General features: G+C 40.2%; 2 protein-coding genes across 2 annotated transcripts in view; one reads left to right on the top strand and one right to left on the bottom strand.

The window, feature by feature from the left end:
• Positions 1 to 3,570: 3,570 nt before the first annotated feature.
• The window catches only part of LOC115186748 (zinc finger protein 180-like), a gene marked incomplete at both ends in the record, with an annotated part of 83,271 nt that continues 62,423 nt past the window's right edge, over positions 3,571 to 24,418 (top strand). The window contains one exon of the mRNA XM_029746268.1: positions 3,571 to 3,734. Coding sequence (XP_029602128.1) covers positions 3,571 to 3,734 — 164 coding nt within the window. The remainder of the gene's footprint in view (positions 3,735 to 24,418) is intronic.
• On the bottom strand, positions 12,392 to 13,261 carry LOC115186749 (zinc finger protein 2 homolog; the record flags this gene model as incomplete). Its single annotated transcript, XM_029746269.1, has 2 exons — positions 12,392 to 12,695; positions 12,864 to 13,261. Coding segments are annotated over 2 exons (702 nt in total), but the record flags the coding sequence as incomplete, so codon positions are not given.

The raw sequence follows: 24,418 nt of genomic DNA, 5'->3' as shown, positions 1-24,418 counted from the left end.
GGATTTCAGTCCTTCACGGCGTAGTGTGTTACCAATTGTTTTCTTGGTGACTATGGTCCCAGCTGCCTTGAGATCATTGACAAGATCCTCCCGTGTAGTTCTGGGCTGATTCCTCACCGTTCTCATGATCATTGCAACTCCACGAGGTGAGATCTTGCATGGAGCCCCAGGCCGAGTGAAATTGACAGTTATTTTGTGTTACTTCCATTTGCGAATAATCGCACCAACTGTTGTCACCTTCTCACCAAGCTGCTTGGCGATAGTCTTGTAGCCCATTCCAGCCTTGTGTAGGTCTACAATCTTGTCCCTGACATCATTGGAGAGCTCTTTGGTCTTGGCCATGGTGGAGAGTTTGGAATCTGATTGATTGATTGATTGCTTCTGTGGACAGGTGTCTTTTATACAGGTAACAAGCGGAGATTAGGAGCACTCCCTTTAACCTCTATGGGCTATGTGGGACGCAAGCCCACCCCTTAAAACGTATTGGAACGAGAGTACCCAAACATGCACTCGCGCGCCAGAGTAGTATTGGCCATCCGCTTATGACCAACGTTCCAAGTCTCTTGTTCGGTCAGTTTTCACAGTAGAAGACTCAAACCACTTTGCAAAGACTGGTGACATCTAGTGGATGGCGTAGGAAGTGCTCAATGATTAATAAGTCCCTGTGTGTTTCAATGGCATAGGCTTAAAAGTAATTCAACACATCAGGTATCCACTTCCTGTCAGAATTTGTCTCAGGGTTTTGACTGCCATATGAGTTCTGTTATACTTACAGACACCATTCAAACAGTTTTAGAAAATTCAGAGTGTTTTCTATCCAAATCTGTTAATAAAGTGCATATCCTAACTTCTGAGTTGGTGTAGGAGGCAGTTAAAAATGGGCACATTTTTTTCAAAATTCTCAATACTGCCCCCTAGCCCCAACAGGTTTTAAGATTGTGCTCCTAATCTCAGCTCGTTACCTGTATAAAAGACATCTGGGAGCCAGAAATCTTTCTGATTGAGAGGGGGTCAAATACATATTTCCCTTATTAAAATGCAAATCAATTTATAACATTTTTGACGTGTTTTTCAGGATTTTTTTGTTTTTATTCTATCTCACTGTTCAAATAAACCTTTAAAATAATATAAACATTAAAATTATAGACTGATATTTTCTTTGTCAGTGGGCAAACGTACAAAATCAGAAGGGGATCAAATACTTTTTTCCCTCACTGTATCATAAACGCCATCGATAAAAGCCAGTACTGTGCAGCCGTCTTCATCAACCTGGCCAAGGCTTTCAACTCTGGCAATCACCCTATTCTTATCGGCAGACTCAAATAGCCTTGGTTTCTCAAATGACTGACTCGCCTGGTTCACCAACTACTTCTCAGACAGAGTTCAGTGTGTCAAGTCGGAGGGCCTGTTGTCCGGACCTCTGGCAGTCTCTATGGAGCTACCACAGGGTTCAATTCTCGGAACGACTCTTTTCTCTGTTCAACGATGTTGCTCTTGCTGCGGGTGATTCCTTGATCCACCTCTACGCAGACGACACCATTCTGTATACATCTGGCCCTTCTTTGGACACTGTGTTAACAAACCTCCAAACGAGCTTCAATGCCATACAACACTCAATCTGTGGCCTCCAACTGCTCTTAAATGCTAGTAAAACTAAATGTATGCTCTTCAACCTGTCGCTGCCCGCACCCGCCCGTCCAGCATCACTACTCTGGACGGTTTTAACTTAGAATATGTGGACACCTATAAATACCTAGGTGTCTGGCTAGACTGTAAACTCTCCTTCCAGACTAATATTAAGCATTTCCAATCCAAAATTAAATCTAGAACCGGCTTCCTATTTCGCAACAAAGCCTCCTTCACTCACGCTGCCAAACATACCCTCGTAAAACTGACTATCCTACCGATCCTTGACTTTGGCGATGTAATTTTCAAAATAGCCTCCAACACTCTACTCAGCAAACTGGATGCGGGCTATCACAGTGCCATCCGTTTTGTCACCAAAGCCCCATATACTACCCACCACTGCGACCTGTATGCTCTCGTCGGCTGGCCCTCGCTACATATTCGTCGCCAAACCCACTGGCTCCAGGTCATCTGGAGCCAGTGGGTTTGTCATTGCAGGGCCGCCGTCACTCAGCTCACTGGTCACCATAGCAACACCCACCCATAGCACGCATATCTCACTGGTCATCCCCAAAGCCAACACCTACTTTGGCCGCCTTTCCTTCCAGTTCTCTGCTGCCAATGACTGGAACGAATTGCAAAAATCGCTGAAGTTGGAGACATATCTCCCTCACTAACTTTAAGCATCAGCTATCTGAGCAGCTTACCGATCGCTGCAGCTGTACACAGCCCATCTGTAAATAGCCCATCCAACTGCCTACCTCATCCCCATGTTTTTATTTACTTTTTTGCTCTTTTGCACACCAGTATTTCTACTTGCACATCTATCACTCCAGGTTTCATTTGTTAAATTGTAATTACTTCGCTACTATGGCCTATTTATTGCCTTACCTCCTTGCTACATTTGCACACAGTGTATATGGATTTTTCTATTGTGTTATTGACTGTACGTTTGTTTATCCCACGTGTAACTCTGTTGTTTTTTTGTCGCACTGCTTTGCTTTGTCTTGGCCAGGTCACAGTTATAAATGAGAACTTGTTCTCAACTGGCCTACCTGGTTAAATAAATAAATAAAATCTTAACTTTATTGATAACACCCAAATGGATACGGTCATTAACGCGGTTCTTCAATAATTACACACAATTCTTAATGCTTTAGCAAACATTATATTAAACAGGACATTCAAATATCCTTACAATTATAATCCAAAGTAGTGTGCAATGCATAAGCAACCTGGAAATGGAGGTTACTCCCCTGAGGTTTCCCCCATTCACATTCAGAATACAATGTGAAAAACTAAAATCTTTGCTCACCATTTTTGCTCCAGGCAGATATAGTACATCCATAACTATCGGTTTCCTCATTAGCAGGGAGGAGTTTCTGCAATCAAATTGCCCTCGTGCCGCAATTGTAGCAAACACAGAAAGGGGCCTGTATTGGAGACCAAAAGTCGTCTGGCACACTGCTTAGGATTTCAACAACATGAATATCTTATTTCTAGCCTACAATCATCTATGTTACTACTAATGTGAAAAGACAAAATGACTATTCTTGCTCATTTTAAGACAATTGTTCAATAATTTTAACATTCATTACAGACGTCACTTTTACAGTGGATTTCCGCTGTCGTGGGCTTTTAATCATCTGTCTGACTTTGTTGTTTGTTCACACAGGAGAGAGAACTAACTACCATGGGTCCTCTGGGGAGCCTCAACAACCTCATGATGCTGACAGGACAGAGAAGAGTCTCTCCAGATCAGAACTCCTCAAGAAACACCAGCAGAGACCCACAGGGAAGAGAACTCACTGCTGCTCTGACTGTGGGAAGAGATTCACCTCCTCAGCAGGCATTAAAATTCATCAGAGAATCCACACAGGAGAGAGACCTTATAGCTGTACTCAATGTGGGAAGAGTTTTACTCATTCAACCAACCTGATAACACACCAGAGAACACACACAGGAGAGAAACCTTATAGCTGTGATCAATGCGGGAAGAGTTTTATTGCATCTAGCAATCTTACTATACACCAGAGGACACACACAGGAGAGAAACCTTATAGCTGTAATCAATGTGGGAAGAGTTTTATTACCTCTAGCAATCTTACTCTACACCAGAGAACACACACAGGAGAGAAATCTTATAGCTGTGATCAGTGTGACAAGAGATACTCTGATAAAAGATCTCTGATCAAACATCAGAAAATACATGAAGGAGTTGTTTCATGATATCTATGAAATAATGTCACAATGTTTTAACATTGTAGTAGGTGTATTTTAAGGTATTTCACAATGTAGAATGTTTTAACTAAGCGTTTGACCCTGTTCTATTGATTTCAACATGATATGGATATTAGCCCCAGGGGAAAAATCCAGGCTCTGAATTGAAAGAGTTACTATTTATGAGATTTAACTAAAAGTGACAAACAAAAAAAGAGTTGTGTTACACTTACCACGTTGGTGACCCACTGGAATCAAAACGCAACACTTCAAAATGTAGCTAGCTGTTTTCTACAAATTGTCCTCTAACCAGGGATGTACACATTATTCCCAGATTCCATGTGATTTTTGAGCTGTTAGTTTTAAGAGGACGTGCAACCTCATCTCCATCCTCTCGCACAAATGATTTCAACATGATATCGATGAGTGATGACAAATAAGTGTTGTGTTCCTTTGTTTAGCGACCCCTACATTTAAATGTATCACTCCAAAATGTAGCTGACTGTCTTCTGCAGGTTGTCCTCTAACCAGCGAGGTAAAATATATCTCCCATTTCCATGTGTTTTGTTTAGTTGTGTTAGTTTCAACCTGATTTCCCCCCCCCCCCTCCCCTAATTGATATCAATGATTTATTGGTGCTTGTGCAATTTATAAGGTGCTTGTTTAAATAAATTCAAGTAATATGATTATTGTGGGAGATGTTTGTGTATATTGTGTATATAGGGAAGGTGTTTCACCTGAGCTGGTCCAGGTTCTATTTAAGAGTGTCTGGCCCAGTGCTCCAGTTGTCTTGATACATGTGGAGAGTCAACACCTTTAGTTGCTCCACCTTTTTGGTTTGCTTCCTGTCTTTAAGTTTGGTGTGGGTTTTTCTTTTGTTTGCCTCTTCTTGGGCAGATTTAGTGGGTCTCATGGTGGGTGTCTTTTAGGTCCCAGTTGTTGTTACTAGTCAACTTTCAGTGGACACCCCCGTAGTGTCTTTCAGAGCCCCTCCTAAAAAACAAGCCTTTATTTTGGGTTGGTTGTTGCATCCAATTAATATTTTAATCAATGGCATTTCCTTAGTCTTTCAGTTGTTAATCTTCTGTTTGTTGTGTTTTTTTTATGTTTCATGATGTTTCTATATGATAACAATACAGTAATATATTTAATATGATGTACAATATTCCATGATGTTTCTATATGATAACAATACAGTAATATATTTAATATGATGTACAATATTCCATGATGTTTCTATATGATAACAATACAGTAATATATTTAATATGATGTACAATATTCCATGATGTTTCTATATGATAACAATACAGTAATATATTTAATATGATGTACAATATTCCATGATGTTTCTATATGATAACAATAGAGTAATATATTTAATATGATGTACAATATTCCATGATGTTTCTATATGATAACAATACAGTAATATATTTAATATGATGTACAATATTCCATGATGTTTCTATATGATAACAATAGAGTAATATATTTAATATGACATATACTATTTTTTTAACGTTTCACAAATTTCACATTTTAATGAACTTAATCATTATGATTCAACATCAGTTCACCGTCTCACCTCATACTGTATTGGAGCAGCAGCAGCTGACTGCCCAGTTCAACATCAGTTCACCGTCTCACCTCATACTGTATTGGAGCAGCAGCAGCTGACTGCCCGGTTCAACATCAGTTCACCGTCTCACCTCATATTGTATTGGAGCAGCAGCGGCTGACTGCCCGGTTCAACATCAGTTCACCGTCTCACCTCATACTGTATTGGAGCAGCAGCAGCTGACTGCACAGTTCACCGTCTCACCTCATACTGTATTGGAGCAGCAGCAGCTGACTGCCCAGTTCAACATCAGTTCACCGTCTCACCTCATACTGTATTGGAGCAGCAGCAGCTGACTGCCCAGTTCAACATCAGTTCACCGTCTCACCTCATTCTGTATTGGAGCAGCAGCAGCTGACTGCCCAGTTCAACATCAGTTCACCGTCTCACCTCATACTGTATTGGAGCAGCAGCAGCTGACTGCCCAGTTCAACATCAGTTCACCGTCTCTCCTCATTCTGTATTGGAGCAGCAGCAGCTGACTGCCCAGTTCAACATCAGTTCACCGTCTCACCTCATATTGTATTGGAGCAGCAGTGGCTGACTGCCCGGTTCAACATCAGTTCACCGTCTCACCTCATACTGTATTGGAGCAGCAGCAGCTGACTGCCCAGTTCAACATCAGTTCACCGTCTCACCTCATACTGTATTGGAGCAGCAGCAGCTGACTGCCCAGTTCAACATCAGTTCACCGTCTCACCTCATACTGTATTGGAGCAGCAGCAGCTGACTGCCCAGTTCAACATCAGTTCACCGTCTCACCTCATACTGTATTGGAGCAGCAGCAGCTGACTGCCCGGTTCAACATCAGTTCACCGTCTCACCTCATACTGTATTGGAGCAGCAGCAGCTGACTGCCCGGTTCAACATCAGTTCACCGTCTCACCTCATACTGTATTGGAGCAGCAGCAGGTGACTGCCCAGTTCAACATCAGTTCACCGTCTCACCTCATACTGTATTGGAGCAGCAGCAGCTGACTGCCCGGTTCAACATCAGTTCACCGTCTCACCTCATACTGTATTGGAGCAGCAGCAGCTGACTTGATCGTTGATGCTAATCATCATGTTTGAATCTGAGAGTAAATAGAGCCGACTACACTCTAAAAATTAAGGGTTCAACTGGAGTTGTTCTCAGGTCCCCTAAGAACCGTAGGGTTCTTGGTCAATGAAAAACAGCCCCAAAAGGTTCTTCAAAGAACTTGTTAGAAGGTGGGTTCATCGAGGAACCTCCGTTGTTGCTGGACTTCTTCCGGGAACTTCGCAATTACAACTGAAAACGATGGTGACAAGTTTGGATGCGACAACAGTTAAAAAGGTTAAGTTGGTTTGATGTTTGGCTCTGAATATGTCTCGAAATAATTTATTATAATAATATAACATACTAATAATGAATAACGAAGACAATGATGGTTTTCTGTGAATATCTTCCATAACGTTACTATAGTTTATTAACGTGAATATTAGAAAGCCGGGTTTGACAGTCGGCGTTGTATGAGCTACAGTACAGTACCGTTAGCTAGCTAGCTAACGTTATGTCCTAACTAGGCACAACTAGGTTTGGATTATTTCCTCAACTATATTCTTTCCCATATATTGTATATCGTTTCCATAAAGCCAACAACAGCTCTTATTCCTTCCCTTTCTCTAATGTATTTTGTAATAAAATTAGCAAGTGTAGTAAGATCATTGCTTTACTTTACTAGGACTGGAGACCACAGCAGCGATTCTGCTCTTGCCCTACCTCTTCAATGAGGACCCGAGTGGCCTTTATGTCCGTGACAAGGTATGCCTCTGCACCAATCATCTGTTTCTTCATAAACATAGGTGTGCATGCTTATATAAAACTACAGCTGAACATTTGTTATGTTCTTTGTTAATTGTTTGTGTATTAATCTTTTCTTACTTTTGTTGACACAGATTTCACCGCTCTTCACTCCTTTACTGCACATCGGTGGAAATCCATTTCACCATGAGAGTGAAATCCCACTGGCCTTTGATGGGGAGAACATCCAGGCCCTCGAGGACGTCCCCATGAGAGTGAAATCCCACTGGCCTTTGATGGGGAGAACATCCAGGCCCTCGAGGACGTCCCCATGAGAGTGAAATCCCACTGGCCTTTGATGGGGAGAACATCCAGGCCCTCGAGGACGTCCCCATGGGACTTGGGGCTCTGCTACGACTGTATTTTTTATTTTCCCTTAAATTTCCCAAAAATGTCAGAAAAACAATTATGTTGTTAAGTGACTGTTCTGGGGATCAGAGAAGTTGGGGTGAAGTTACCAGGGCCGGTCATAAAGATGGAAAACTTCCTAACATAACTAAGTGGATACGATATACACACTAAAGCTGAAAAATCTGTATTTAGCATCAAGTCTACAATGTTGTTAGTTTACCTGTGATTCATTTTTAATGTTGTTTTTATTGTTTTTATTGTACATCATTATTTGTATTTTTATAAATGTCATGAAAAGCACTATACAAAGTAAATGTATTATTTATTATGGTCTGACATGTCTGCAGAAATGTTGCAATTTTGTAATGTGTTTTGTTTGGTAAATGGTTTTGTAAATATTAATTCACATTTGTGGTGCCACTAAATAAACAATGAATTATTTAAATCAATATTGTCAATATTGTTATTATTAAAATACGTTTTTAGAATGCAGGGAGGGTGGACAGGGAGTTTAAAAAAATTAACCCCAAAAGGTTCTTTGAGGAACCATGATAAGGGGTTCTTTGGAGAACTTTTAGGGGTTCCCCCACAGTTTCAATTTGAAGAACCCCTAAAGGATACTCCAGGAACCTTTACTTTTTAGAGTGTATATTGATAAAAGTCACCTTGTCCGAGAGACATTTACATAGTTATACACAGCCCAATTTGGGATAACTATTTTAGGGCGAAATAGCGGCCACAACAGACAGACCTGATATCGCCCATAATTCAACGTCCTTGGACGTCACGTGCTGACTGGGTATGACCAAAGTTATTCTATTTAGCTACACTTTGTAGTACATTTTTACACTATAATAAATGTTTCTGATGCCACATCGCCGTTTTCAGAGGGAGTCGTTGGTGTTTAGGGGTAGTCGCTTTTTAGCTTTTTGTCTGAAAGTATTTTCTCAACTGCGATACCAACTCCAGTCAGCAGATGGAGATGTGCGTCTTTCAGGCGATTCTGCCACTGTGACGTATAATCTAGTGGACGGGACGCTTCTTCAGCATCAACAGCTAGTCAGACACCTTGGTTCACTAACTTTATGGAAAAAGGTTTATTCAATAAATCGAGCAACTCCTCTCAAACTGGGAAGAACCCCGCCAGGCCTTAAGGGCAGTTTTTATTTCAAATGTAGTACCTGGACGGAGAAAATCCAATTAGCGTTTTATAGTTTCATTGTTAGGGTAACTTAACCTAAAGTGGACACACTCCCATCAGTTTCTGAGACAACTGGCCAGACTTTGTAGACTGTTTAATAATGCTTAAACCTCATCTTTATCAAATGATCCATTAAAGATACCAACTCAAAACCTACGTTCGTCTACATATGGGTTGTTTAAATTGTATCTAATTATATTCCCAGTATTACTTTATCAAATCTCTACTAATCGATTATACACGCATACAATTCATCATATTTTCATATAGTCACAGAATCCATAGAAAACGTAAGAAATTCTCAGGTACTCACGACAACCATTCCATTTGCTTTTTCAAGGACTCTCCATAGCTACGAAGAAGCTCTCCAAACATACTCCCAGCAGAACCAAAAATAAACTTGTTTCCCAGACAATGACCATGGGATCCTCAACGGTTCTCTAACCTCCCAGAGACTACGGCAAAATCAAGCCTCCCAGGAACAATATACCTTCTGCTGCTTTCTAAAATATCATCCCGCTTATTATCCACATTTCAATCATCTGATTAAGCATATTTCTATATGTTACTATCCAGACGTCTGATTAAGACTCATTTCCAGTCACACAACTCTCATATCACAGTCACACAACTCTCATATCACAGTCACACAATGCTATTCCCAAACATACCTAATCAATTAGTTATTTTTCAACAATATTTTAGCCTGCAGGAATATTTTCACATTTCTAATGGTTAGTTCCTAGGATAATGTAACTCATACATTTACATCTTTCAATACTTCTAAAATGGGGTACAGGTTTAAAATAATTACAGGTTTAAAATAATTACATGTTTAAAACAATTACAGGGGCACCTTACTATCTTATACTATATCATAGATGGTCTTAACTAGTAAACACAGATTCTAGATTTCATACAGCTCACAGATAGCTGGCTCGCCCCTCTTTACACCTCCAAGGTGCCCCCCTCACTCAGGAATACACACCGAGTCTACGAGGCTTTTCTAAAAATTCCACTTGTTTCGCTCACCTCATTCTTTATTTTTAAACTACATTCAAGATGTGGTATCCACTCAGCTCGCTGCCTCTCAGATCCAATGTGGGTCCATCTGCTAGAGGGATCCCTCGTGCACCATTTACCCAGGTCACCAGGAGTGGTCACCAAGTGAAGATTCACATCCCCATCGCCAAATGTGGTTAATTTCTTTAATATCAAATGAGAAGAGAAACTTATCACACAAGTCAGAGTTATTCTTAAACTAAACCTTTATTCACTTATTAATAAGGGAGCAGGTCAATACAACACATACACAAAATTAATCAATTGGGTGCTCTACGATAATGATGGCCGGTCGACGAATCACCCCCAGATGACTCGTTGAGAGCCACGAAACAAAAGTACAAAGGTATTTTACAGCCAAGATACACCCCTTTTAACCTACATGGCAAACAACAGATGTATAGAATGGGTCACAAGGTTAAGATTTGTATGAAAGACACTTATAATTCTCAGCAGACAGTATCTGCTGTAAAAACAGTACTCTGTGTAGAGACCAGGGTCTGGCCCTGGGGTCATCTCTCCCTGGTACCATATAGAACAGAAACATTAACTCATGCTCTGGAATGCAGTCTATTTAGGTTTAAATCACCCAAAAGACATTGTAAATCTCCTGTCAGTGTTATCTCCCAGAGGCCCATCCTCAGTAGAACACTCAGACACAATAGTTATAAGAACCCTCTATTCTGTTGCATAAAACAACCATTTGATGCAATACAAGTATAATATCATAATCTTGCAATTTTGCTCTCACAGTGTCCACTGAAAGTTGACTAGTAACAACAACTGGGAGCTAAAAGACACCCACCATGAGACCCACTAAATCTGCCCAAGAAGAGACAAACAAAAGAAAAACCCACACCAAACTTAAAGACAGGAAGCAAACCAAAAAGGTGGAGCAACTAAAGGTGTTGACTCTCCACATGTATCAAGACAACTGGAGCACTGGGCCAGACACTCTTAAATAGAACCTGGACCAGCTCAGGTGAAACACCTTCCCACTAACGAGATGGACAAGCCAGCACAGGTGTAACACATACTGACTAACGAGGTGACACCAATCAGTGCGGCCTACGTGCTAACGAGCTATACGTGCTAACGAGCTATACGTGCTAACGAGCTATACGTGCTAACGAGCTATACGTGCTAACGAGCTATACGTGCTAACGAGCTATACGTGCTAACGGGCTAGACGTGCTAACGGGCTAGACGTGCTAACGAGCTAGACGTGCTAACGAGCTAGACGTGCTAACGAGCTAGACGTGCTAACGAGCTAGACGTGCTAACAAGCTACCTCAAAACATAAATGGAAAAACCAAAGCCTGTAACACCTTTCCCCTTAAGACAACAAATATATCCCTATTTCTTTTGGACAAGTTTGCTCACCACCAACAGAAAACAACTTCAATTTCACATTATAATCAACTAAAATGATTCCCTTCTACAATATAAACATGGTGTCTACTGGCTGTCAACAATTAAAAACAAGAAAAAAAATGTCTAAATAATATACAGTATCTTTTCTCCTTCATCTTTCGTTCTATACAATCCTTCCTTAGCTTCTAGAACTCTCGTCCTCTTGGAGCCCAAACAAAACTCATCTCCAATAGGACACAGACATGTCTGATTTCAAGAGGAAACTCCTGCAATATCCGTAGTAACTTTCCACCTCACAGCTTCTCTCTCTTTTCAGGGTTCACTAGATAGGCATGTTGTTGGATCGGGGCCCAGTCCCCAATGTCATGTTCTAGTACATTTGGTTTGGCACATCTGGGAATGAACTCTGATATTCTAAAAACAGGGCAACAATGTCAATATAATTGTACCAAAAAATTGTCAGTTGGTTGCATAAATAATTATGATTACTAAATGTTACATGAAATGAAATAATGAAATAGCCCCAATGTCAAAACACAGTTTTAACGTGTCCAAATCAATAACCAATATGCAGAAACAGTTTGTGATAAATTGAAAACCTAAACACAAAATGTGCTATATACACAAAACATCTGCCACAATAATCATATTACTTGTATTTTTTTTAAACAAGCACCTTGTTTTGACAAGTAGCAATAAATCACTGATATCGATTAGGGGGAAAATCAGGTTGTACGTGCTGTTGAAACTAACACAACAAAAAAAAACATGGAAATGGGACATATATTTTACCTCACTGGTTAGAGGACAACCTGCAGAAGACAGTCAGCTACATTTTGGAGTGATACATTTAAATTTAGGGGTCACTAAACAAAGGAACACTTACTTGTCATAACTCATCGATATCATGTTGAAATCAATTGCGCGAGAGGAGGGAGATGAGGTTGCACGTCCTGTAAAATCTAACAGCTCCAAAACCACACGGAATCTGGGAATAATGTGTACATCACTGGTTAGAGGACAATTTGTAGAAAACAGCTAGCTACATTTTGATTAAAGTGAGTCACCAACGTGGTAAGTGTAACACAACTCTTTTTTTGTTAGTCACTTTTTGTTAAATCTCATAAATAGTGTGTGTTCTCTGGTGTCGAGTCAGATTGCTAGATGTAATAAAACTCTTCCCACATTGATCACAGCTATAAGGCTTCTCTCCTGTGTGTGTTCTCTGGTGTATTGTCAGATTTCTAGATCCTGTAAAACTCTTCCCACATTGATCACACCTATAAGGTTTCTCTCCTGTGTGTATTCTCTGGTGTTGAGTCAGAGAGCCAGATTTAGTAAAACTCTTCCCACATTGATTACAGCTATAAGATTTCTCTCCTGTGTGTATTCTCTGGTGCACTGTCAGAGAGCCAGACCTACTAAAACTCTTCCCACATTGATCACAGCTACAAGATTTCTCTCCTGTGTGTATTCTCTGGTGTCGAGTCAGTGTGCTAGGTGCAGCAAAACTCTTCCCACATTGACCACAGCTATAAGATTTCTCTCCTGTGTGTGTTCTCTGGTGTAAAGTCAGAGAGCCAGACATACTAAAACCCTTCCCACATTGATCACAGCTATAAGATTTCTCTCCTGTGTGTGTTCTCTGGTGCACTGTCAGATCTCCAGATTGACCAAAACGCTTCCCACACTGATCACAGATATAATATTTCTCTCCTGTGTGTATTCTCTGGTGTCGAGTCAGTGTGCTAGGTGCAGCAAAACTCTTCCCACATTGATCACAGCTATAAGGTTTCTCTCCTGTGTGTGTTCTCTGGTGCACTGTCAGATCTCCAGATTGACCAAAACGCTTCCCACACTGATCACAGCTATAAGGTTTCTCTCCTGTGTGTGTTCTCTGGTGCACTGTCAGATCTCCAGATCGACCAAAACGCTTCCCACACTGATCACAGATATAAGATTTCTCTCCTGTGTGTGTTCTTTGGTGTAATGTCAGCTGGCCAGACTGAACAAAACTCTTCCCACATTGACCACAGCTATAAGGTTTTTCTCCTGTGTGTGTTCTGTGGTGTGATATCAGGCTGGTTGACTGAGTAAACCTCTTCCCACATTGACCACAGCTATAAGATTTCTCTCCTGTGTGTGTTCTCTGGTGTTGAGTTAGATGGCCAGATGTAGTACATCTCTTCCCACATTGAGTACAGCTATAAGGTTTCTCTCCTGTGTGAATTATCTGATGAATTTTAATGCCTGATGAGGTGAATCTCTTCCCACAGTCAGAGCAGCAGTGAGTTTTCTTCCCTGTGGATCTCTGCAGGTGTTTCTTGAGGTGTTCTGATCTGGAGAGACTCTTCTCTGCCTCGTCAGCATCATGAGGTTGTTGAGGCTCCCCAGAGGATCCAAGATAGTGAAGTATCTCTCCTGTGTGAACAACAAAGTCAGACAGATGATTTAAAGGCCCACAACAGCAGAAATCCACTGTAAAAGGTGATGCCAACAGCGTAGCCATGATGTTATACAACAATTGATATCTGTAATGAATGTTAACATGATTTAACAATTGTCTTAAAATGAGCAAGAACATTCATATTTTGTCTTGTTTTCACATTAGTAGTAACATCTAAGATTGTAGGCTAGAAATAAGTTATTCATGTTGTTGAAACTAAGCAGTGTGCCAGACGACTTTTGGTCTCCAATATTGGCCCCTTTCTGTTTTTCCTAAAATTGCAGCACGAGGGCGATGCGCATGCAATTTGATTGCAGAAACTCCTACCTGCTAATGAGGAAACCGATAGTTATGGATGTAGTATATCTGCCTGGAGCAAAAATGGTGAGCAAAGATTTTAGTTTTTCACAATGTATTCTGAATGTGAATGGGGGAAACTCAGGGGAGTAACCTCCATTTCCAGGTTGCTTATGAGTGCATTTCACACTACTTTGGATTATAATTGTAAAGCTCGCTTGAATGTCCTGCTTAATATAATGTTTGCTACAGTATTAAGAACCGAGTTAATGACAGTATCCATTTGGGTGTTGTCAATAAATTTTTAAATGTATTTTTAATTACATTTTGTTTTTCACCTTTATTTAAGCAGGTAGGCCAGTTGAGAACAAGTTCTCATTTACAACTGCGACCTGGCCAAGATAAAGCAAAGCAGTGCGACACAAACAACACAGAGTTACACATGGGATAAACAAGCATACAGTCAATAACACAATAGAAAAATCTATATACAGTTGTGCAAATGGAGTAAGGAGGTAAGGCAATAAATAGGCCACAGCAGCGAAGTAATTACAATTTAGAAAATTAACACTGGAGTGATAGATGTGCAGATGATGATGTGCAAGTAGAAATACTGGTGTGCAAAAGAGCAAAAAAGTAAATAAAAACATGGGGATGAGGTAGGCAGTTGGATGGACTATTTACAGATGGGCTGTGTACAGCTGCAGCGATCGGTAAGCTGCTCAGATAGCTGATGCTTAAAGTTAGTGAGGGAGATATATGTCTCCAACTTCAGCGATTTTTGCAATTCGTTCAAGTCATTGGCAGCAGAGAACTGGAAAGAAATGTGTCCAAAGTAGGTGTTGGCTTTGGGGATGACCAGTGAGATATACCTCTTTGAGTGCGTGCTATGGGTGGGTGTTGCTATGGTGACCTGTGAGCTGAGTGAAGGCGGCCTAGCAAAGACCTATAGATGACCTGGAGCCAGTGGGTTTGGCGACGAATATTTAGAGAAGGCCAGCCAACGAGAGCTTACAGGTCGCAGTGGTGGGTGGTATATGGGGATTTGGTGACAAAACGGATGGCACTGTGATAGACTGCATCCAGTTTGCTGAGTAGAGTGTTGGAGGCTATTTTGAAAATGACATCGCCTAAGTCAAGGATCGGCAGGAAAGTCAGTTTAACGAGGGTATGTTTGGCAGCGTGAGTGAAGGAGGCTTTGTTGCGAAATATGAAGCCGATTCTAGATTTAATGTTGGATTGGAAATGCTTAACTTCATCGGGGTAGGGGGCAGTATTTTCACGTCCGGATGAAAAGCATGCCCAGAGTAAACTGCCTGCTACTCAGGCCCAAAAGCTAGAATATGCATATAATTAGTAGATTTGGATAGAAAACACTGAAGTGTCTAAAACGGTTTGAATAATGTCTGTGAGTATAACAGAACTCATATGGCAGGCAAAACCTTTGAAAAATCCAACCAGGAAGTGTGGAAATCTGAGGTTTGTAGTTTTTCAAGTGATTGCCTATTTAACACACAATATACATCCAATATACAGTGTCTATGGGGTCATATTGCACTTCCAAAGGCTTCCACTAGATGTCAACAGTCTTTAGAACGTTGTTTCAGGCTTCTACTGTGAATGGGGAGAATAAGAGCTGATTGAGTCAGGTGTCTTATTTTAGTTACGTGCGCAGCCATGAGCACGAGCTCAGTTCTCTTTCCTTTATGAAGACAAAGGACTTGTCCGGTTGGAATATTATGGAAGATTTATGATAAAAACATCCTAAAGATTAATTCTACACATCGTTTGACGTGTTTCTACAAACTGTAATAGAACTTTTTTGACTTTTCGTCTGGACTTTAGTGCGCGCGCCTTCTGCATTTGGAATAGTGAACCTAACACGCGAACAAAATGGAGGTATTTGGACATAAACATGAACTTTATCGAACAAATGTACATGTATTGTGGAACTGGGATTCCTGGGAGTGCATTCCGATGAAAATCATCAAAGGTAAGTGAATATTTATAATGGTATTTCTGACTTCTGTTGACTCCACAACATGGCGGGTATCTGTATGGCTTGTTTTGGTGTCTGAGCGCTGTACTCAGATTATTGCAAAGTGTGCTTTCGCCGTAAAGCTTTTTTGAAATCTGACACAGCGGTTGCATTAAGGAGAAGTATATCTTTAATTCTATGCATAACAGTTGTATATTTTATCAACGTTTATGATGAGTATTTCTGTAAATTGATATGCTCATTCACCAGGGGTTTTGGAGGCAAAACATTTCTGAACATTACATGCCAATGTAAAATGGGGTTTTTGGATATAAATATGAACTTTATCGAGCAAAACATACATATATTGTGTAACATGAAGTCCTATGAGTGCCATCTGATGAAGATCATCAAAGGTTAGTGATTAATTTTAGCTGTATTTCTGGTTTTTGTGACGCCTCTCCTTGCTTGGAAAGTGGCTGTGTGGTTTTTCTTGTCTAGGTGGTGTCCTAACATAATCTAATGCTATGCTTTCGCCGTAAAGCGTTTTTGAAATCGGACACTGTGGTTGGATTAATGAGAAGTGTATCTTTAAAATGGTGTATAATACTTGTATGTGTGAGAAATTTGAATTATGAGATTTTTGTTGTTTTGAATTTGGCGCCCTGCTATTTCAATGGCTGTTGGCGAGGTGGGACGGTAGCGTCCCACCTACCCCAGAGAGGTTTTAACATGCCGGTACATACTGCTGTAATAACATGCAAGCAAATTGTCAGCCAAAATATTGTGTAAGGTAACTTACTTGAAAAGAAATGTCTTTATTACATTGCTTAACATGTTCTTAACATTTGTCATAATTAGTTAAAGCAATGAATTTGTTTCGGCTCTCGTTGGACTTCTGGCTGCATATTTTCCGCCATTTTCTTCAAATCTGAAAATGTTGTGAAGCTACGTCCATTTCATGAAGAATTGCATTATGGGCCCTAAAGTACTGCGTGTATACGTCGTATTTTGGCGAATTTAGTACGACATCCGGGAACTTTTGGCATACTAACTACATCAATGACATCATAACCGCCATCGATAAGAGACATTACTGTGCAGCCGTATTCATCGACCTGGCCAAGGCTTTCGACTCTGTCAATCACCACATTCTTATTGGCAAAATCGACAGCCTTGGTTTCTCAAATGATGGCCTCGCCTGGTTTACCAACTACTTCTCTGATAGAGTTCAGTGTGTCAAATCGGAGGGCCTGTTGTATGGGCCTCTGGCAGTCTATGGGGGTGCCACAGGGTTCAATTCTCGGGCCGACTCTCTTCTCTGTATACATCAATGATGTCGCTCTTGCTGCTGGTGAGTCTCTGATCCACCTCTACGCAGATGACACCATTCTGTATACTTCTGGCCCCTCTTTGGAGACTGTGTTAACTAACCTCCAAACGAGCTTCAATGCCATACAACTCTCCTTCCGTTGCCTCCAACTGCTCTTAAACGCAGGTAAAACTAAATGCATGCTATTCAATCGATCACTGCCCGCACCTGCTCGCCCGTCCAGCATCACATCACAGCAGCAGGTCTCACTGGTCACCCCCAAAGCCAACACCTAAAATTGCGACAAGGGCGATGCACACACAATTTGATTGCAGAAACACCTCCCTGCTAATGCAGAAACCGCTAGTTATGGATGTAGTATATCTGCCTGGAGCAAAAATGGTGAGCAAGTGGCCTAAGCTGTGCCATTAGAGATTCTGGGTTTGAGTCCAAGCTCTGTTGCAGCCGGCCGCGACCGGGAGGCCCATGGGGCGACGCACAATTGGCCCACCGTCGTCCGGGTTAGGGGAGTGTTTGGCTGGCAGTGATATCCTTGTCTCATCGCGCACTAGCAACTCATGTGGCGGGCCGGGCGCAGTGCACACTGACCAGGTCGCCAGGTGTACGGTGTTTCCTCCGACACATTGGTGCTGCTGGCTTCCGGGTTGGATGGGCATTGTGTCAAGAAGCAGCGCGGCTAGGTTGGGTTGTGTTTCAGAGGACGCATGGCTCTCGACCTTCGCCTCTCCAGAGTCCGTATGGGAGTTGCAGCGATGAGACAAGACTGTAAGTACCAATTGGGGAGAAAAAAGGGGTGAAAAAAATAAATCTATTTAAAAAATGGTGAGCAAAGATTAGTTTTCACAATGTATTCTGAATATTACAGCACTAGATCAGGAGTGCTACTCAAGGAAACTCACATTAAGCTCTGTGTCTATTCACTAATTCACCACCGTGGGGGAAAACTCAGGAGAGTTCTCATAGGCTGACAGCAAATATAGCCTCCATTTACTGGTTGATTATGATTATTATTATCATTTGACACTACTTTGGATTATAATTGTAAGGCTCGTTTGAATGTCCTGATTTAATATAATGTTTGTGTTATTGTCAAATGTACTACTTTATATTTAAAAACGACTTCAACCAGTAAAATGCTCATTGGCTAGTTTTCCATCAGCCTGACAATGAGGTTTTGTCCATTAAGTGTATGCCAAAATGGTCTATAATCTCACCTAACAATAACATAGACCTACTGTAGGACCCATAACTTCACCTAACAACAACATAGACCTAGGACTATAAACCATTTAATATTTCAGGTGAAACATGGAAACTAAAATGTCTTTGTCATGACATTTCATAACCGGATCACCAGATCATTTTGTGAATAATCCCACTAGGCTACTCTGTAATGTGTTGTCATTCTAAATGTCCCGAATGAAGGAAAATAGCTCTGTGTGTTGTACAATAGCCTATCCATCAAGGAACAGTTCTCTACACATTATGAGCTAAGTATCTCCATTTCCAAACGGACTAACGAGACCCTATTGTAAATCAAGTAAACAATAACACATTATAAATATCGATTTGTTTGGGATGTTGGATCCAACGTGGAGCACGGCATAACTGTCTTTACCGGTGTAATGAATGAAGAACTACATTTGACTGGCATGCAGAAAATGATTTCCTGGATCAGCTGATGATAGTTGAACATGTGACTGTAACTAAACAGCTACAGTATTAAGAATGATGTGTAATTATTGAAGAACCGTGTTAATGACAGTATCCATTTGGGAGTTGTCAATAAAGTTAAGGTGACTCTCGGTTAGAACCATTGGATTTAGTAAACTGAAATGATTTAGGATTTCTGTGCCCATGAAAACTGTTTTCCCAGCGTAATATAAGGAGACAATAAATGTTACGTAGTTAGAGAGCATTTCAGAGATCTGAATACAAAAAACTGTCCCACAGCAAGATCCAGTATTTAAGTTAAAGTTCATAATATGACAAGCTTAACGTTATGACTATAACTACTGTTCCCTGAAGGAGGGAAACTAGGTACAACATACTATTAAATCCACACCTCGCTGGAAGCCCCGCCTTCCACAGGTGATGAGCGTGAGACTCGGATATATTCCTTAAATTATTTAATCCTTAAATTTAATACCTCACTTCACCGACCCAGGAAGTGGCGGAGCCAAACAGGTGTTGTAACTCGTTCATAACTGGCACGCAGATCGGTAGAAATGGTAAGATAAATTGGCACTTCAAACGGAAATGGAAAAAGTTTGCCTATTTTACCGGAAACTTCAGCAGCATAACGTCAGAATTAACGAAGGCCAGCAGCAGGTTGGGAATTGGTTATTTTCTTCTGGTTATATTGACCTCTGGCTTCCTCATGTCATTTGTGTGTGTTAATTATTTAATCAAACGCTTGAAGCATCAGTTCAGTTCAAGTTCTGCACATACAGTTGATTTTATTAAACACATGGGGTGTGTCCTACGGAAAAATACACGTCATAACATTTCAACCAATCAATTGGTAGAAAGAAAATACTATTTTTTTAAAATCTGCCCTAGAACATACAACATACATGCATTCAGACCCCTTCCCTTTTTACACATTTGGTTATTATAAAAATGATTTTTTTTTTCAATTATCAGATAATACCTCATAAAAGTGAGAAAAAAAGTTTAGAAATGCTTGTATATATATATATATATCATGCCAGTAGGTTACAGTAGGTTGTAACTCTCTAGGTCATGCCATTAGGTTACAGTAGGTTGTATCTCTCTAGGTCATGCCAGTAGGCTACAGTAGGTTGTAACTCTCTAGGTCATGCCAGTAGGCTACAGTAGGTTGTATCTCTCTAGGTCATGCCAGTAGGCTACAGTAGGTTGTATCTCTCTAGGTCATGCCAGTAAGCTAACGTAGGTTGTAACTCTCTAGGTCATGCCAGTAGGTTACAGTAGGTTGTATCTCTGTAGGTCATGCCAGTAGGTTACAGTAGGTTGTATCTCTCTAGGTCATGCCAGTAGGTTACAGTAGGTTGTAGTAGGTTGCATCTCTCTAGGTCATGCCAGTAGGTTACAGTAGGTTGTAACTCTCTAGATCATGCCAGTAGGTTACAGTAGGTTGTATCTCTCTAGGTCATGCCAGTAGGTTACAGTAGGTTGTATCTATCTCTCTAGGTCATGCCAGTAGGTTACAGTAGGTTGTATCTATCTCTCTAGGTCATGCCAGTAGGTTACAGTAGGTTGTATCTCTCTAGGTCATGCCAGTAGGTTACAGTAGGTTGTATCTCTCTAGGTCATGCCAGTAGGTTGTATCTCTCTAGGTCATGCCAGTAAGCTACAGTAGGTTGTATCTCTCTAGGTCATGCCAGTAGGCTACAGCAGGCTGTATCTCTCTAGGTCATGGCAGTAGGCTATAGTAGGTTGTATCTCTCTAGGTCATGCCAGTAGGTTACAGTTGGTTGTATCCAAGTGGAAACAATTATCAACCCAATGTGGAAAGTGTTGAATTTGGTCAACAACAAAATGAATGGCTTATTTGCTACGTGAGGTTTACTTGATCTAACAGAAGTTTCGTAATGATTAAGTTGTTATGTGGACACGTGACATATCGACAACTTTGATAAAAACACTATAGGATTTGTCTCCAGTTCGGTATGCATATTCATGCTAGTAGCTTAGCATCTCTCTCCATTGAATACAGGCGGTTGACGACAACAACCCTCATAGAATATAAACAATAGATTACAATAATAAGATGTATCCACCAATCCAAAGACAGGATAGGTGGGAGATAGACAACCCACAGTGCAGCTTTGTGGACAACGACTCCCCTTGTTAGGGCGGAGAGACATCTTGTCAGTATATCCATAATGTTTGGTGTAGCCAACCCAACTCTCACATGGCTCTATTGGGGGTCACGGTGTGTAGTAAAACATCACTACATTAAAATCACTACATGCCGTGACCCCCCAGTCTGCGGTCAGCAGATAGACCCTCCTCAAATATATATGTTAAGTCACTTTTTGGAAACGGAACGGAGAAAACAAGGGGTAGCTTGTTCTCTATGTCGTCTGATTCTAGACATATCAGTCATCATCCCAGGGCCCTCCGTTGAAGAGGTATTGACGAGCCAACTCCGAATATCCACAGTTAAAAACTAATTGAAGGCGGTACTTACTGGTGTTAATCAGATCTCCTGTCTCCTCCTCTTCATCTTCCAATGTGACAGTAATCTCTCCTTCCTTCTTCACTCCAAAAACAGCATCATCCTCTTCTTCCTCTTGTTTAACTGAAACGTCTTTCTCTTCATCTTTCACTGTAACAGCCTCACCCTCTACTTCTTGTTTTACTGTAACATCCTCCTCTTCCTTCTCCTCTTTCACGACAATGTTCAGCCCCAGAGCTTCTTTCTCCGTCCAGCAGACCTCCTCTTCTTTAACAGGAGGGGAGTAGTTTAGGGAGCTCATGTTCGGGGATGTTAGCTAGCTATCATTAGCGACTAGGCTAATGCTAACTTAACCAGCCAGCTACTATAGCTGACTAATACAAAATAACGTAATATTAAATTAAATAGGTTAACAAGTAGATACGACAGAAGTGTGTCTAAAACACAGTAGCTAATATAGACCGAAAGCGTATAAATAGCTTGAATCTTTCGGCTATGTTGGCTAGCAAGCTACCGAGGTGGTTGACGAGCTGTTTATGAAGAACCGTCCACTAGAGTATACGTCACGCTGCAGCATCGCCTGAAAGACGCACATCGCCGTCTGCTGACTGGAGGGAAACGCAGTTGAGGATCACATTTTATATTCAGACTAAGATTATTTTACATGGATTTAATTACATAATACTATTATATTGAGACATAGAAAGACAGGAATGTGTTGGTTGATTAGTGAGAATAAAAAATGTTTACTACAGCACATTTAAGGCAGTTTCATTCAGTCAAACAACATATAAATAAGTAGCCAGCTACTGTAGGTCTATACTGCTCCTACATGGTGTAACAATACATCATGTAGATGTATATAATGAACAGACTAGGTCTATACTGCTCCTACATGGTGTAACAATACATCATGTAGATGTATATAATGAACAGACTAGGTCTATACTGCTCCTACATGGTGTAACAATACATCATGTAGATGTATATAATGAACAGACTAGGTCTATACTGCTCCTACATGGTGTAACAATACATCATGTAGATGTATATAATGAACAGACTAGGTCTATACTGCTCCTACATGGTGTAACAATACATCATGTAGATGTATATAATGAACAGACTAGGTCTATACTGCTCCTACATGGTGTAACAATACATCATGTAGATGTATATAATGAACAGACTAGGTCTATACTGCCCCTACATGGTGTAACAATACATCATGTAGATGTATATAATGAACAGACTATGTCTATACTGCTCCTACATGGTGTAACAATACATCATGTAGATGTATATAATGAACAGACTAGGTCTATACTGCTCCTACATGGTGTAACAATACATCATGTAGATGTAATAATACTTTTAATAATACTGATGGGAACAGTCATGATGTAGTGAATGTTTTAATAATACTGATGGGAACAGCCATGATGTAGTGAATGTTTTAATATGGGAACAGTCATGATGTAGTGAATGTTTTAATATGGGAACAGTCATGATGTAGTGAATGTTTTAATATGGGAACAGTCATGATGTAGTGAATGTTTTAATATGGGAACAGTCATGATGTAGTGTTTGTTTTAATAATACTGATGGGAACAGTCATGATGTATTGAATGTTTTAATATGGGAACAGTCATTATGTAGTGAATGTTTTAATAATACTGATGGGAACAGTCATGATGTAGTGAATGTTTTAATATGGGAACAGTCATGATGTAGTGAATGTTTTAATAATACTGATGGGAACAGTCATGATGTAGTGAATGTTTTAATAATACTGATGGGAACAGTCATGATGTAGTGAATGTTTTAATAATACTAATGGGAACAGTCATGATGTAGTGAATGTTTTAATATGGGAACAGCCATGATGTAGTGAATGTTTTAATAATACTGATGGGAACAGCCAGGATGTAGTGAATGTTTTAATAATACTGATGGGAACAGTCATGATGTAGTGAGTGTTTTAATATGGGAACAGTCATGATGTAGTGAATGTTTAAATAATACTGATGGGAACAGTCATGATGTAGTGAATGTTTTAATAATACTGATGGGAACAGTCATGATGTAGTGAATGTTTTAATATGGGAACAGTCATTATGTAGTGAATGTTTTAATAATACTGATGGGAACAGTCATGATGTAGTGAATGTTTTAATATGGGAACATTCATGATGTAGTGAATGTTTTAATATTTGAACAGTCATGATGTAGTGAATGTTTTAATAATACTGATGGGAACAGCCATGATGTAGTGAATGTTTTAATATGGGAACAGTCATGATGTAGTGAATGTTTTAATAATACTGATGGGAACAGCCATGATGTAGTGAATGTTTTAATAATACTGATGGGAACAGTCATGATGTAGTGAATGTTTTAATAATTCTGATGGGAACAGTCATGATGTAGTGAAAGTTTTAATATTGGAACAGTCATGATGTAGTGAATGTTTTAATAATACTGATGGGAACAGTCATGATGTAGTGAATGTTTTAATATGGGAACAGCCATGATGTAGTGAATGTTTTAATATGGGAACAGTCATGATGTAGTGAATGTTTTAATATGGGAACAGTCAGGATGTAGTGAATGTTTTAATAATACTGATGGGAACAGTCATGATGTAGTGAATGTTTTAATAATTCTGATGGGAACAGTCATGATGTAGTGAATGTTTTAATATGGTAACAGTCATGATGTAGTGAATGTTTTAATATGGGAACAGTCAGGATGTAGTGAATGTTTTAATAATACTGATGGGAACAGTCATGATGTAGTGAATGTTTTAATAATTCTGATGGGAACAGTCATGATGTAGTGAATGTTTTAAAATGGTAACAGTCATTATGTAGTGAATGTTTTAATAATACTGATGGGAACAGTCATGATGTAGTGAATGTT

The sequence above is a fragment of the Salmo trutta genome, unplaced genomic scaffold (assembly GCF_901001165.1).
Source record: "Salmo trutta unplaced genomic scaffold, fSalTru1.1, whole genome shotgun sequence".
NCBI lineage: Eukaryota > Metazoa > Chordata > Actinopteri > Salmoniformes > Salmonidae > Salmo > Salmo trutta.
The sequence above is the reverse complement of the archived record's forward strand: the minus strand, read 5'-3'. Positions and strand labels throughout refer to the sequence as shown.